Below are 15,467 nucleotides of genomic sequence, written 5' to 3'. Positions count from 1 at the left end.
TATTAATATATATTTCTGTTTTTCAAAGGGATGTTGAAATTTTTTTTCCCACTTTCTTGGCTGCTAAGCTAGCCCTTTTCTCTATCCTTACAAATAAATTAAGGACCCTAAATAAATACCTATAAATTGACTTTGAGGTCTTAAGAAATTCTTTGTTACCAAGTATGTGTTACCTTTATTTATACTCATAATTTTTTCAAAATATAGCTAGTTTTATCTTTTAACTTCGAAATGTATTTCATGTTAGTATGTAAGATATTTGATCCTGAAGCAGATTCAACCTGGTACTAAGAAACAAGCTACATGGCTTCTCTATATATAAATTCTAGGCAAATCTTAGCTGTAGACCTTATATGAGTTTTATGTTGAAAAAAAATCTTTTATTTGCCTTTAATTGGCTTATAGTGTATATCCCAGCAAAAATCATTATATAGCACTTCAGTTACGAATCAAATAAAAGATGCCTGAGACCACACATGTGTAGAGAAAGCATTACTTTTATGAAAGATGATAATACCTTCCCTTATAATCAAACCTCCATAGTGGAGTATACCATTATTTTGCTTTTGGTTTATGAACTCTTGAAACCTAGCCTCTATGTCTTGATTATAACAAGATCTTTAACAAAATTCTTAGGATGTTTTTGTGAAGTTGGAGAAATGGGAATTAAATAATACACACTGGTTTTTATTGGAACAGCCCAGCTTTATAGTGATCAGTTTTTACCCAGAGGAAATCCTTGAAGGGTTCTCACTTGCTCTCATCTGGCTTGCTATTTTTACCAGCAGTTTAGCTGAAAACATAGAGGCCATGCTTATCAGATTTGCAAATGACAGAAACTAAAGGGCTAAGTACCCTAATAGGTGGTAGAATAAGAACCTTGAAAGATCATAGCAGCCAAGGGAAATAGATTGAAACAAATAGGATGAAATGTTGGCAATAACTGTAAAATTTCTGAGCTTGAGTTTAAAATAAAATCGATTATTCAAGTATAGGATTCTGGATTAAGAATTCATCTAAAAAATATAATTATGCTCTTTTAATTATCATTGATTAGATGTGGTTGCCAAAAAAAGCCAATACACTGTAAGGCTACATTGGTTTAAAAAAAAAAAAAAACCTAGTGTCTAGATTAAGGGAGGGAATTAATCCCACTGCTCAGACCACATTTGGAATACACTTTAAGAGAAAGTGAACTTTCTTGAGCGGAGAATGTCCAAGATGGTCTGGAGCAACAATTTGAAAAACTGGAAAAAAAGACTGAGAATGATTGCTGGCTTCGTGAAGAAGAGAAGTAGATTTATTTGTAGGTCTAGAAAAGTAGCTTTTTAACTTTTTTTAAACCACAATAAGGAATATATCTTTACAGTTCTCTCTTTCTTCATTATATATAGGTGTGTGTTTACACACACACGTATATACCTATATATAGGGATCTGAAGCAAAAATTAATACAAAGCAATACTCATCCTTATCATGTGTGATGCTTAGCTGTTTTTTATTTATTGTTTATGTTGGTTGCAACATGCTTAATTGTTTTCATGGCCCACATAGGGGTTATGACTTGAGTTTGAAAAACATTGCTCTAAAGACCAATACTACTCAAAATATGGTCCACAGCCCAGACTGGTAAATCAGCATCTGGTTAGAAATGCAAATTCTCAGGCCATTACCCCATATCTAATGAATTAGAATCTCTAGGGAGGGGACCCAGGAATCTGTCTGTGTTTTAACATGCTCTTCAAGAGCTGCTTTTGTATACTGAAGTTTGAAAAACAAGTGGTCTAGAACAGTGATACCCAAATCATGATGTATTGACCAGCTGTCAGTTTCCAAGCTGTTTAAAATAGTGTGTCTTGTTTGAGAAAACCATCCTTACAGTAAAAATAGAAGTTTATTAAATAGGAACAGGCAGATGTGGAAAAGAATGAGTAAGAAATCTTACAAATGAGAAATACAATCAGGGGAATTATTTTTTTTAAAAAACAACTGTAAGAATATTTACTACAGTACCAATAAAGGTAATTACATACATAAATATATAAAAGCCAGTATTATTGTAGTTTTACTTTGTAACTCCTCTTTTTCTCCCATGATTTGAAAGGCAAATGCATAAAACAATAATTATAAATCTGTTAATGAACACACAAGACATGAAGATGTAATTTGTTACAATAACTACATAAGGGGGAAATTTTTGGTAGATGGTTAAGGCTAAGTTTCAGACTGGTTTGTTAGAAATTTAAGATTTCAAAAATTACTTGGGTTAGTATTTTTTTCCCCTCTTCTGTGATTATGTTATTCATTTGAAATGTGGTAAGATTCATTTTTTTTGTTTGTTTTCCATTTTAGAATTCTTCCGCCATCCTTGTTGATAATTAATTTCTTTCTTTGAATATGTAAAACATTAACATGGTTCCAAAAGTCAGAATTGTACATACACACACACACACACACACACACACACACACACACTCAGAAGTGTCCCTCCACCCATCCTTTTTTACTTCTTTCCCACCCACCCCCAGTAGATAACTAATCAAATTGAACTCCATCTAGTTTATCCTTTCTGACTTTTTTTCTTGAGCAGATGAACAGATACACAAATATTTTCTTATTTCACCTTCATTCGTATATAAAAGGTACCATGCTATATCCATTATTTGGATGAGCCATAGTTTATTCAACCATTCTCCTATATGTGAGCATGGAGATTGTTTCTAGTCTTTTGCAGTTGCAGTCGATGCTGCCATGATTAATCCTATGTATATTTATTTTGTACTGTTGGAAGTATATTTTAAGGGTAAATTCCTGGAAGTAAGATTGCTGTGTAAACACATTTGGTTTCCCAAATTCCCTCCATAAGGGTTGTGCCAATTTTATACTTCTAACAGCAATATACAAGAGCATGTATTTTCTCACAGCTTTGCTAACAGACTGTATTGTTATACTTTTTTTTATTTTTACCAATCTGAGAGTTGCGAAGTTAAAAATCAGGTTTTTGGTCTTTTTTTCCCCTCAGTTTTCAAGAGTTATTTGTATGTTAGGGATATTGAACCTTTATCTGTAATATATGTGAACATTTTCTCCTAGTATGTTTGATCATCTTTGACTTTATTTTTGGTGTTCTTTGCCATAAAAAAGGATTTTTTTCCTGTAGTCAATTTTATTAATCTCTTCTTTAATTGTACCTGGATTTTGAATCATAGTCTTTCTTTATGTTCATTTTAAAGAGAAATGCATCTGTTTTTCCTAGTCCTCGTATGGTTTTGACATGTGCATCCCTGATCCATTTTTAGTTTATTGTTGCAAAGTTTATTGTTTATTATTGTAAATTTTTTAACTGTAAAATTTAAAAATTCTCTCTTAAGCACTATCAGCTTTCTGCCAGTTTCCTGATCTTTTCCTCTTCTTTGTATTTAGCCAGTAAATGTTACTTTTGTTTTAATTGATATAGTTCTCTGTTTTTCTAGGAAAATTTTGAATGACTTATCTTCTGATGCACCAGGAGTGCCAAGGATTGAAGAAGAGAAGTCTGAAGAGGAGACTTCAGCACCTGCCATCACCACTGTAACGGTGCCAACTCCGATTTACCAAACTAGCAGTGGACAGTATAGTGAGTAATAGATATTTCTGTTTTGGAAAGTGCGATGAAGAACTAATGGCTGCATTTTCCTTAAAGTAATCTTATAAGCACCAGCTCTTTTCTAAATCTTGGTTGTCATTATATTTCCTTTATTTATATGCAAAGTTTTGTAACAGAAGTATTTTCTTTCCTTCAGGGTTTAGTTAGGATTGCTCAGGTATGTAGGACCTTTAAATGGCCCTTTGTTTTATGCAGATGCATGGAGAGTCTTACAAGTTTTTCAAACCACTGCTTGAAACTCTGTATCTCAGTCCTCATATAGCATATGATGTTAATAGAAAACATGAGTTTTTCAGATAATCATTCTTTGATTATGTTGAAGGCCAAAAATGGTCTCATTTTTCATCTATTTTAATAATTCATCTTTCTTTCTAAAAGTAGCTTTTTTAAATCATATTGATGTTTCACGGTGGGGTGGAGAGGCTTGTTTGCAGTCTACCAGCACATTTAATTATTATTCCTTTTAAGATAAAAGGTAGTGTAGTGAATTATAATAATGTGAGCATAAGGGCTGCTGAAATTAAGAGGGCACTTTGTCACACAGAAAGCAAAGATTCCTTTTGCAGAATTATCAAAGTTTCCATTTCTCTGATGTCTCTGACACTTAGGTCTCTCTTCTTATCTTTCACCTAAATCTGTTATAAAGAACTTTTGAGTTCTGCTTTTGTTTGATCAAAGGCATTTGTGTGAATGGTACCTTTTTCCTCTCTTCTCCCAATATCTTTCTGCCTCCCAAAGTGCCTCACACATTGATGTCTTCATTTTGATTTGTTCATTAAATCCAGTGCTACCCATTATATAGTTTTCCTCCCTGTCTTCCTTAATTACAAATTAAATGTACACATTGAAACTCTTGCTGCATTGGTTTTCTAATGCCCTGGGGTAGTCTGTGTCAGAAATATGTGTAGAAGTTTGACTCCCAAGTTCATAGTTTTCCATTTACAGCTCAGCCTTGGTTTGTATAACTAATTGCATTGTATAATTAATTGCATGAATTAAAAACAAGTAGCAGACTTTTTAGCTCAACCAAAGCTGAAACTTTTAATAGTAAGTAGAAGGCAGGCATTTCTGACTAAGCTTCTTGTCCATTCTGTAAGCTCATTAGGGTTCACTCATTCTTTTCCTTCTTAAGTTCTTTGTTGGCAGAAATAGATACTATCTATATATGTGTATGTGTGTATTTTTTAGCCTTATATCCAAATAATTTGAGTTATTCAAGGTGTGTGTTCTAAGACCTTTATACGTGAACTTCTTTTTTCTTCAACTTCAGCACGCTTGAGGGATACAGCATACTCCTGTTAGTAACAGATTCACTCACCACAGCAATTCTCACTTGAACTAGAAATAGAAAGCATGCTCTTTAGGAAAGAGGCATATCAAAATCTCAAATAGGGAAGTGAAGTTGAGGGAGGTGAAGCTGAGAAAAATAGATGTTTAATTTGGCAACTGACAGTTGCTAGTTTTAAAGGTTAATACTTTGAGATTTTAAAAGCTTTATACATATCTTTATCCCTTATTCTCTCTGTATGTGCACATATGACCTTGATGGAACTGATTTAACATTATGTTCTTGATTGTCGTTAAGAATCAGTATAACGACCACTTACATATACAATATTTATATGTTTCTTAACTTACAAAAGAAATATATGGTTGTAAAAATTCAAATGGTAGAGGTTTTTAGTGTTAATAAAAAGTAAAAACCCTTTCCATCCCTCCCCATTAGAGTTTGGTATATATCCTTCCATTCTTTTTCATTCTGTTTATACATACATGTGTCATGTATTTTTATACAAGTGAGACCTACATTATTTATATACCATAGACAAATATATGCATATATAGTTATGTATGTAGTTTCTTCTAATAGCTACATTGTGTTTCACTGTAAAATATAACATTTATTTTAAAATCACACACTGATGAATATTTAGGACATTTCTACTGTTTCAAACAATGCTACCTGAACATTCTTTTATATATATAGTATCCTGTCCTGTCAGTGGGGATAGCATCTAAAGAGTGGAATTGTTGAAGCCAAGCCAGCCTACCCAATTACCCTTCCCAGTGGGTACACCAATTTGTACTCCTTCAATAAATTGTTGTTGTTTTTTTTAACTAATACTATTATTAGTTTTGTCCATTACTTGGTTCACAGTCCCTGATAATAAAGTCTTGTTCGAGAGATTTTATTCTTAGTTAGAAAAACATATTTTATTTCACTAACTGAAACTGTTTTCATTGTGGCTCCTCAGAATCTCAGCTGGGTTTGTTTAATTATACTCTTTTCCTTCTTCTAGATTTTGTGGTAGAATCATTATACACACCTAAAGATATGTCAGTTGCTTGATTTCTGTCTTTTTCTTCTTGTTTTAATGAATTTAGTTTTATTGAAAGCTATCTTAAGTCCTTTTGGAATATGAAGTATATAACTAAATATTAAGAGAAAAACAATGTTTGATAGGCTCAGACTTGAGTTATTCAGAGTACTTTCATATATACATGATCTCATTTGATTTTTATAACAATTGTACTTAGTGGCTAGAACCAGATATTTTTATTTTTACAGAAGAGATAACAGATTCAAATAACAGTTTAGTGATGGAACTTGGACTAGAGCCCAGATCTCCTGATTTCTAGTTTCCTTCTTTCCTCCCACCTTGAGTTCATTGGTATGTAGTCAAGAAGAAAGTTGTGTGCATTGAATACAGTGGAATTTGCTTATTAACTCTATTTGAGAAATTGTGGTTTGATTCTGTTAACCTGATTCTTTCAAGTTATCCAGAAGTATTAATCTCAGAATAGTTTTTACATATTCCTTTTTTTCTCCTTGTCTAAGATAAGTAAAATTTATGGGATTAGCTAAAGCGGGTAGATCGTATATGCCAGTATCTTAATTTCCACAAGTATTATTTACTAAACCAAATCACAGCCATTAACTGTTATTATTTCTTGATTGAACAGTAAATAATCCAGTTTTTCATACATAGATGACTCAGGATATTAGTTACCCAGAGCTAGCTGACAGTTGATCAAACTAATTTCCTTCTAACAGACAAAAAGTAACATGCTCAAATCAGACATGTTGACTTAGTTAAAATCCATTATGCAATTTTATATGTAATATTGTGATTTTTAGTCCTTCTCTTTTTGGAAAACTTTTAACAGGGAAAGTATCTTATTAACTTTTTACATGTACTGTAGCATAAAGGTTGAGGTTTTTTATAAAGTGAAATGTCCACTAGTATGAGCCAAAGTTGATTCCTTTGTAACAGATAAATGACAAGTATGATTAATTTGTGAATAATCAACGGATCCTACATGAGAATGCTTGAATAGGTAACTTAGAAATAGCAGTAAAATATTTTTTTCTAAATGATGACCTTGGGCTCTAATTTTAAACTCCACAAGAGGTCTGTGATAATTATGTTCCATAGGACATTTCCGTTGTTCCATTGAGTGGACTTCTGTTACACTTCATGCATTGCTAACCGAGTTAGAGAACAGAATGCACTACTGAACTGCTTTATTAATTATGAATTAAATAATCATTTATTGGGTGCCTACTACATGCCCATATCTGTGCTAATAAGTACATGAACGGAGAGAAGGAAAATATTATGTAGTTAATGCCAGAATAAAGGAAGTTTGGGTCACAGAGTGGTACTTCTTGTGAACCAAGTAACTTCAAGTGGAATTTAACATTTCCTCATTTTTTATTTGTTAACTGACATTACTATAAATTATAATGTTCATAGAGTACGTTTGTATTCTTGAAATTGGATATAGGTTTCCTGAGCAGAAAGTTACTTGAGTATACAAAATCCTTCTTGGTGATGTTATTTGCTGTAATAATTTCTCCTAGATTATGCCTTGCAAATTATTCTGCTTTGAATTTAGTGTGTGTATAAGACTTACGTGGTATTAATTAAACTTGTAATAATAAAATCCATTGGGTTTTAGTTGCCATTACCCAGGGAGGAGCAATACAGCTGGCTAACAATGGTACCGATGGGGTACAGGGCCTGCAGACATTAACCATGACCAATGCAGCTGCCACTCAGCCGGGTACTACCATCCTACAGTATGCACAGACCACTGATGGACAGCAGATCTTAGTGCCCAGCAACCAAGTTGTTGTTCAAGGTAAGAGAATTCAGAATTCACAGGTGTGGTAAATTCTTTGAAAAGTTAAAATTTTATAGACTCAGAAAAAAGTAAGTATGATACTGTAAAGCACTATTAAAATATAGTTTATTTTTCTTCATTATAGATACTGTTTTCCATGAACTCTTCTTCCATTATTCCAATTGGACCAAAATGTCATGGCATAAAAACAACTATTTTCAGTTTTAAAAATATAACATCTATCTTTATTGGATATAGGAGAAATGAGGTAGGTTAGAGGGAAAGACAATAAAATTAGGAGTTAAAAAAAGATAGATTCTAAATCTAAATATATATAGATTCACTTTGTGACCTTTGTGAGTAAGAGCCAGCCTCCCTGGGCCTCATTTTTTTTCATGTGTCAAATGAAAAGTTGTACTAAATCACTGATAAGAGTCTATGGATGTTCAAAATTCTGTTCCTCTGCTTTTAAGTCAAAAGAAATTTACATCTTCATTTCTAAGATCATCATTTTTTATTTCAAAGGATAGCATTATATTCTGAAAAATCTTATACCAGTGTGTAAGTCTCCTGGTCTATGAGCAAAAGTAGTTAAATCCATGGTGAATTATAGAAATAGCTTTTTTCTGTTTTGTGTTAATTTTTTTGTTTTCTTCCTATTTGTTTCAGAAATCTTTATGGATGGGAGTTGACCATTTTTCTTTGAATTCACTTGAATATTTTAAGAATATGATTTATGCCACATTTAAAATTTGCATATTAAGGAAATAATAATAAATCTGTTTCTAAAATATTTTTATTAAAAATATGTTTTGCCTCTGTTAGGTAATGACAGATGTGCCCCTTCACCATGGATGATAAATTTTGAATAATTCTAAAACACCAACTAGAGAGTCATAATTTATTTAAAGGGCCCTAATGTATTTACAGAATATTTTCTGTTACTAAACAAATAATATTTGAAGAAGATAATATTTTGCTTATTAATGGGAGTAAAACAACTTTTCACTTTACATGCAGGTACTCAAAAATTGTAAAGCAGGATGTCAGTGAATTTGAATTCTGAACGTCAGTTTGAAGATGGTAACATGTTTAGTATATAAATCTTTTCCACTCAAACTACACATTTTAATTGATATTAATAACAAATATGGATGATTTTATAAAGAGCTTCAAATTCTCTCAGATAATGTTAGGTTTCTTATTCCTAGGAGGGCATATTATTAAGCTGTTTTTAGAAGCGATTTGACAAATAGAGACTTTTTCTTTTCACAAATAATGGATCATTTAGTTAGAAAAGTAAAACTTCAATTGGTTCAGCCGTTATCATTTACATTAAAACAATGCTTACAAGTAATATAATTGGCATCAAATGGTACACTTTTTCATACTTTGTTTTGTTACAATTAGGAATTTATAATAGTTGACCATTATGCTTTATTTTCTCTTCCATTTTGCTATTTTATGAAAAATCATGGTCGTTTTTATGTCGTGGCAAGAGTCTACTTGAAATTTTTTAATATGAATTTACCAATATCAAAGGAAGACATTGAGGACTATACTCTATCTAGGAAGATCATCCAGGCTGTGCCCCACTTACCTTTTAGACTTAAGGTTGGTAAGCATGTTAACAACAGAATAGAACTACATTCCAATGAAAGATAAATATAAGACCCAGCAGACATAAGTTAAGACCTCTTTCATCCAAGTGACTATACTAATAAATACATTAAATTGGGAATTAATTTCTGAGTAATGTCCCAAAGAGTGCTGATTCTTTCAACATTTTAGTCAGAATCATCTGTTCCGTTTTTTCCTTTTAATCCAAAATATATGTTTAGATTGACGATTGACACGTAGTTTTACCAAGTCACAGAGTGCTTCAGTGTTTTACACCATGCTCACTATTTTTCTTTTCAGCTGCCTCTGGAGATGTACAAACATACCAGATTCGCACAGCACCCACTAGCACCATTGCCCCTGGAGTTGTTATGGCGTCCTCCCCAGCACTTCCTACACAACCTGCTGAAGAAGCAGCACGAAAGAGAGAGGTTCGCCTCATGAAGAACAGGTACATACATTGCATTTACTTATATTGTTGTAGGTCAGGCATATTTTCAGATTCTGCCAGATGTGTGTCTTTAACATCTGCTGACAATAGGATCTTTGCATTGAGATATTTTTCTGGTAAAATTGATGGATCTTGCTAAAACTTCTTTATTTAGCTTCTCATAAGCTGCACTTATGAGATGGCTAATGGGATTATGGGTCCATCTTTGATGATAGAGTAGTTTTCTTTCATGCAGTTTCCCCATGGGAGATTTAACGGACAACTTTGCTATGTTTTCACTATTGCTTCAACCAACTAACTAGGTTATTTAAAAATTGTTTCTTGGGCTTCCCTGGTGGCGCAGTGGTTCAGAGTCCGCCTGCCGATGCAGGGGACACGGGTTCGTGCCCCGGTCCGGGAGGACCCCACGTGCCGCGGAGCGGCTGGGCCCGTGAGCCACGGCCGCTGAGCCTGCGCGTCCGGAGCCTGTGCTCCGCAACGGGAGAGGCCGCACCGGTGAGAGGCCCTCGTACCGCAAAAAAAAAAAAAAAAAAAAAAAAAAAAATTGTTTCTTTTCATGAGTAGTATTGTTAAGATTAAGAGTTTCATGTATATATATATTAAAATTAAGTGTTAAGTTTTATTTATATTAAATGTATTTGTAATAGGTAAGTGTATGATGGCCAGTCTAAGTTTTAATGCATATTATCTTTACTCAAAATAATAACAATTTAACACCTAAAGAAAGATTCTTCAAAAATAGATTAATGCCAAGAATATCTTATTATTGACAAAAATCTTAAAATAGAACTAGTCTTCAGCAATGAAAATGCTACATATCAAAAATTTATTAAATGTGGGAAAGTTATTCCCATAAAGTAAATTCATAGCTGTAAATGGCTTTGTCATCAAAAAAACGTAATAAAAAATTTTATTTACTTATATTTACCTTAGTATTTTTATTTATTTAGTTTAGGATTTAAATATTTAGCTTAAGATATAGAAATGACCTAAGACAAACCAAAGAAAATGAAAATAAAGATATTAAAAGTTTGAAACAGTGAAAATATTCCACTGCTTTTCACCTCAAGATTCTTCAACTGCTGTGATAAAGTGAAAGAAACATAGAGGTTGAACTTAGAGGATGTGGATTCAAGTCCTAGATCTACCCCTTTTGCTGTGACTTTAGAAGAACATAACCTTCTAAACCTCAGTTTTCTCCTTTGTAAAACAGGATCCCACTACACACCCAGAGGGTTGCTCTGGGGGTCAAATATGTGGGTCAAGTAAGATAATTCCTTTGAAAGCACTTTGTAACTGCAGTGCTCTGTTGAAGTGTCTGTTTTTGTGCAATTTCATGTTTCAGCTTAGATCAACCTCTTTCATTCCTAAAATATTCCTAGCTGTTATAGAACGTTGGTGAATTACACCTAGGCAGAAATGGCACAGTTTTTTCCAGATTATTAGGAAAAGAGTTGGAAACAAGCTGAGTAACTTATTTCATTTGTGCTCCATCAGTCTGTGATTTTAAGTATTTAAGCTACAATAATAAACAGAAGCATAAAAGCTGTGTTCATATTTAAATGTATTTTAAAATATAAATTAAACTGTGTTTTAAACTTTTTTAATGTTTGTAAGGAAATGTGTAAGTAACCCTTTTGAAAATTAGAAGCAAGTCTGATTAGAAATCTCAAGTAAAGGCTAGGTTATAAAGTTTAAGACGACAACATTTACTAAAGAAACCAGTTCTCAGCAGACACAACAGAGCAGTCAGGTAAAAAATACATCTGTTGATTATGAAAGCAACAAAGGACTTCAGATTTTGTCTGTGTAGTTTGGCTCTATGGAACAGAAACCTTTCCCCTTACACAGAAATCACTTAAGAAGCAGCTTAATTGTAGTGAGTGAGGAGGCAGCACTACAGCTTCTTGTCTGCTCTGGTGTATAGAGGGCTGCCCATTTATGAAAGCACATTAATTTGACAGGCATACCAAATTCTCCTTTTCCTCTTTGTGCGATTTATGAGTCCCGCCACCACCCCCCCCCCCCCCCCCCCCACACCAGTCACATACACGCCAAGCTGGGGACAGGGAACACATAGCTACAATTCCTAACAACCTCTGCTTGCTTGAGATATTCAGGGAAGCCACCTGACTTACTGTGAACTCTTTAATAAAATACTTTGGCTTGGATTTAATTTCACTATAAGGAAACTTCCCATTGACTCTGGTATAGTTCCTTTTCCCTTTATTCCCAGATATCTGCTGCTTCTACTTTTTCAACTTCCATTCACTAGAATCTGGCTTCTGTGCCCACCATACCACTCCAGTGTCTATAAAAAGGTACAGATACCTTCCCATTTGGCAAATCTAGTATTCTCTTTTCATTTTATTTTACCTTTACTGGGAGTATTTGACACTTTTGACTGCTCATTTCTCTAAACTCTTCTTCGGCTTACTCACCTGGTTTTCTGACTACTTTTCAAATTTTCCCTTGAAACTTTCATCCATACCTATGTATTTCAGGCATCACCTATATGTTGATACCACCTAATTATATATATTCCAACTTTGACTTTTCCCTTGAGATATTATTTATTTAGGTCCTGGTATGTGCTGGACACGATACCTCATTTCTTTACATATTTTATTAGTTCTGCCCACAGTGAGAGAGAAGCTTATGTCCACTTTACGAGGAGATATGGTTCAGAAAGAAGGTAAATATTTTGCCAAAGGTCACACCTTTTAAAAAATGGGTAGCACTGAGATATGAGCCTTGCTCTGGCACCAAAGCCTGTGCACCTGCTACCTGTCAGATTCAACCATCATCTCCTGCTCTGCCTCTCAGACAAGAACACATGGCAGTGTGCTGGAGGTACGTAGCATCAAGAGGCAAACATGGAATGCTTTCCTTGAATATTTATTTGGCTCAAAAATTTGAGAGAAAAAACATTTTTAAGGTAAACTTAAAGATATAATTCACACCAGCAGCAGTTGCTTTGGACTGTGCTCCCATATTTAGTTTCCTCTGCCATTATGGTTACTTAGGTGGAAAAGTTAGAGAAGCACTCTCCTCCTGAACATATTCACTAGGATAGACGTCCCTGTGTGCCTCAAACACAGCCTGTCTGCTAAACTTGATAAGAAAAAGTTGTGATTCCCCAAATTATAACATTCAAATTGCCATCTACTCAAAAATGAAGATAGGGCTTCCTTGGTGGCGCAGTGGTTGAGAGTCCGCCTGCCGATGCAGGGCACACGGGTTCGTGCCCCAGTCCGGGAAGATCCCACATGCCGCGGAGCGGCTGGGCCCGTGAGCCATGGCCGCTGAGCCTGCGCGTCCGGAGCCTGTGCTCCGCAACGGGAGAGGCCACAACAGTGAGAGGCCCGCATACCGCAAAAAACCTCAGTGTCTTAGAACAACAGGGACCTCCCTGGTGGCGCAGTGGTTAAGAATCCACCTGCCAGGCTTCTCTGGTGGCGCGGTGGTTGAGAGTCTGCCTGCTAATGCAGGGGACACGGGTTCGAGCCCTGGTCTGGGAGGATCCCACATGCCACGGAGCAACTGGGCCCGTGAGCCACAGCTACTGAGCCTGCGCATCTGGAGCCTGTGCTCTGCAACGAGAGGCCGCAATAGTGAGAGGCCCACGCACCGAGATGAAGAGTGGCCCCCACTTGCACAGCTGGAGAAAGCCCTCGCAGAGAAACGAAGATGCAACGCAGCAAAAATTAATTAATTAACTCCTACCCCCAACATCTTCTTTTAAAAAAAAAAAAAATCCACCTGCCAATGCAAGGGACACGGGTTTGATCCCTGGTCCAGGAAGATCCCACGTGCCGCAGAGCAACTAAGCCCATGCGCCACAGCTACTGAAGCCCGCACGCCTGGAGCCCGTGCTGTGCAACAAGAGAAGCCACCGCAATGAGAAGCCCGTGCACCTCAACAAAGTAGCCCCCGCTCGCCACAACTAGAGAAAGCCCACGTGCAGCAACAAAGACCCAACGCAGCCATAAATAAATAAATTTATTTATTTATTTAAAAAAAACCAACAACAACAAAAATTTCTTCCTCACTTATGTTACATTTTGGCAGCTGCAAGTCATGGTATGGCTCTTCTCCACATGCTCCCAGCCAAAGGAGGAGCACCTCTTTGAGTCCTGTCATTATTGTAGCAAAGGGAAAGAGGAAATGCTTTTTGAAGCACCTGCTTGATTGTGGTGAACATCTTGTCCACTCGGGTACCATAGGCCAAAGCACAGGCTAGGACAAGCCCAACATCAGTGAAATGGGAATGGTGTGCTCTTCCCACAGGGAGGGAGGAGTAAAATATTATGGAAGCAATACAACCCAGCACCTCTGTCTTACAATTTTAGAGTGCAGGAAGAATTTAATAGGTTTCCTAAGAGCAGAAGTAATGAAGGAAAAGGTTAATAAGTAGGCTTGACCATCTAAAAATATGAAACCTCTGATTAGCCACGGAAAAGGTAAAGTAGCAAAGCAAACAATAAACTAGAAACATTTTAACAAAGTCAGGAGACTGATAAGGATATAAATAAGTAGATTCAAAGAAAATGTATTAGAAATGGGGTAAAAAAAACTGAAAATTCAAACCAGTTAAAGTGTATGCTATATAAATTAAGGTACATCCTTTCAACTGTATAAAACCAACTGTTAATAATGCAGATGTGTTTTTATTGAGATGGGAAGATGTTCATAGTGGAAAAGAGCAGGTTACCAAAGAATATGTATTATCCCATTTTTATTTATTTTTATTACAGAAGTAAAACATGCTCCATTATAAGCACATTAGAAAACATAAGCTAAAATATTTACTCAACACTAATTGTGCCACCCAAAATGTTAACATTCTGGAGTATAATTTTTTTCCCCTAATATATATGTGCAAAGATAAATAATATGTTTTTAGTATACAGTTTTTAATTTTTTATTTTGAAATAATTTTAGCTTATGGAAACAGTTATAAAAATAGAACAGAGTTCCAGATACTCTCTATCCACCTTTCTATATAAGTTTAGCATATTACATAACCAGGCTGTGTTTGTCAAAACTTATGAAATTAACATTCTGTCATATACTATGTATAGTAATTAACATAGTATTTTTTATAGTGGTATAATAATATTAACTGCACTGTCCATTTTATTTGAATTTCCTCAGTTATTCCACTTCTATTCCTTTTCTCTTCCAGAATCCAGTCCAGGGTACCACATTGCATTTAGTCATCGTGGCTCCTCATCTCCTCCAATCTGTGACAGTTCTTTCCTTGTCTTTCATGGGCTTGACACTTTTGAAGAGTAGTAGTTAAGTTTCTTTCAGAATATCCCTCACTTTGGGCCTGTGTGATGTTTTTATTATGATTAGATGAAGGTAATGGATTTGGGGGAAGAATACCACAGAGATGTAGTCTGCCCTTCTTGTCACTTCATATCAGGGAGCACATACCAGCATGACTCATTACTGGCAATGTTAACTTTGATCACTTGGTTAAAGTGCTGTCCATGTGTTCCCACTGCAGTTACCATTTTTCTCTTTTTACACACTATTCCTTAGAAGCAAGTCACAGATTTAGAAAGAGAGGAGAATTAAACCCTGGAAAGGAGAGTATCAAAGAACTTGTCATAG

The 15,467-nt window shown here is 35.0% G+C and overlaps 2 protein-coding genes across 11 annotated transcripts in view; one reads left to right on the top strand and one right to left on the bottom strand.

Moving 5' to 3' along the window:
• METTL21A (methyltransferase like 21A) overlaps window positions 1-15,467 on the bottom strand; it is a 42,850-nt gene that overhangs the window by 651 nt on the left and 26,732 nt on the right. The gene's annotated exons all lie outside the window — the stretch shown is intronic.
• The window catches only part of CREB1 (cAMP responsive element binding protein 1), a 56,830-nt gene that overhangs the window by 32,766 nt on the left and 8,597 nt on the right, over window positions 1-15,467 (top strand). For 7 of the 10 annotated variants that reach the window (XR_004350748.1, XR_004350747.1, XM_032637621.1 and 4 more), the window contains 3 exons: window positions 3,474-3,616; window positions 7,610-7,792; window positions 9,695-9,845. Coding sequence is in view for 8 of the 10 variants with exons in the window: in XM_032637621.1 (XP_032493512.1) it covers window positions 3,474-3,616; window positions 7,610-7,792; window positions 9,695-9,845 (477 nt within the window). In the remaining 2 variants the exon portion in view is untranslated. Of the gene's footprint in view, window positions 1-3,473; window positions 3,617-7,609; window positions 7,793-7,921; window positions 8,043-8,794; window positions 8,858-9,694; window positions 9,846-15,467 lie in introns of those variants that run through there. The other 3 variants (XM_032637623.1, XM_032637625.1, XM_032637627.1) reach the window with 3 other exon arrangements.

Source organism: Phocoena sinus, chromosome 7 (assembly GCF_008692025.1).
Source record: "Phocoena sinus isolate mPhoSin1 chromosome 7, mPhoSin1.pri, whole genome shotgun sequence".
Lineage (NCBI taxonomy): Eukaryota > Metazoa > Chordata > Mammalia > Artiodactyla > Phocoenidae > Phocoena > Phocoena sinus.
This window is presented reverse-complemented; position numbering and strand designations above follow the sequence as displayed.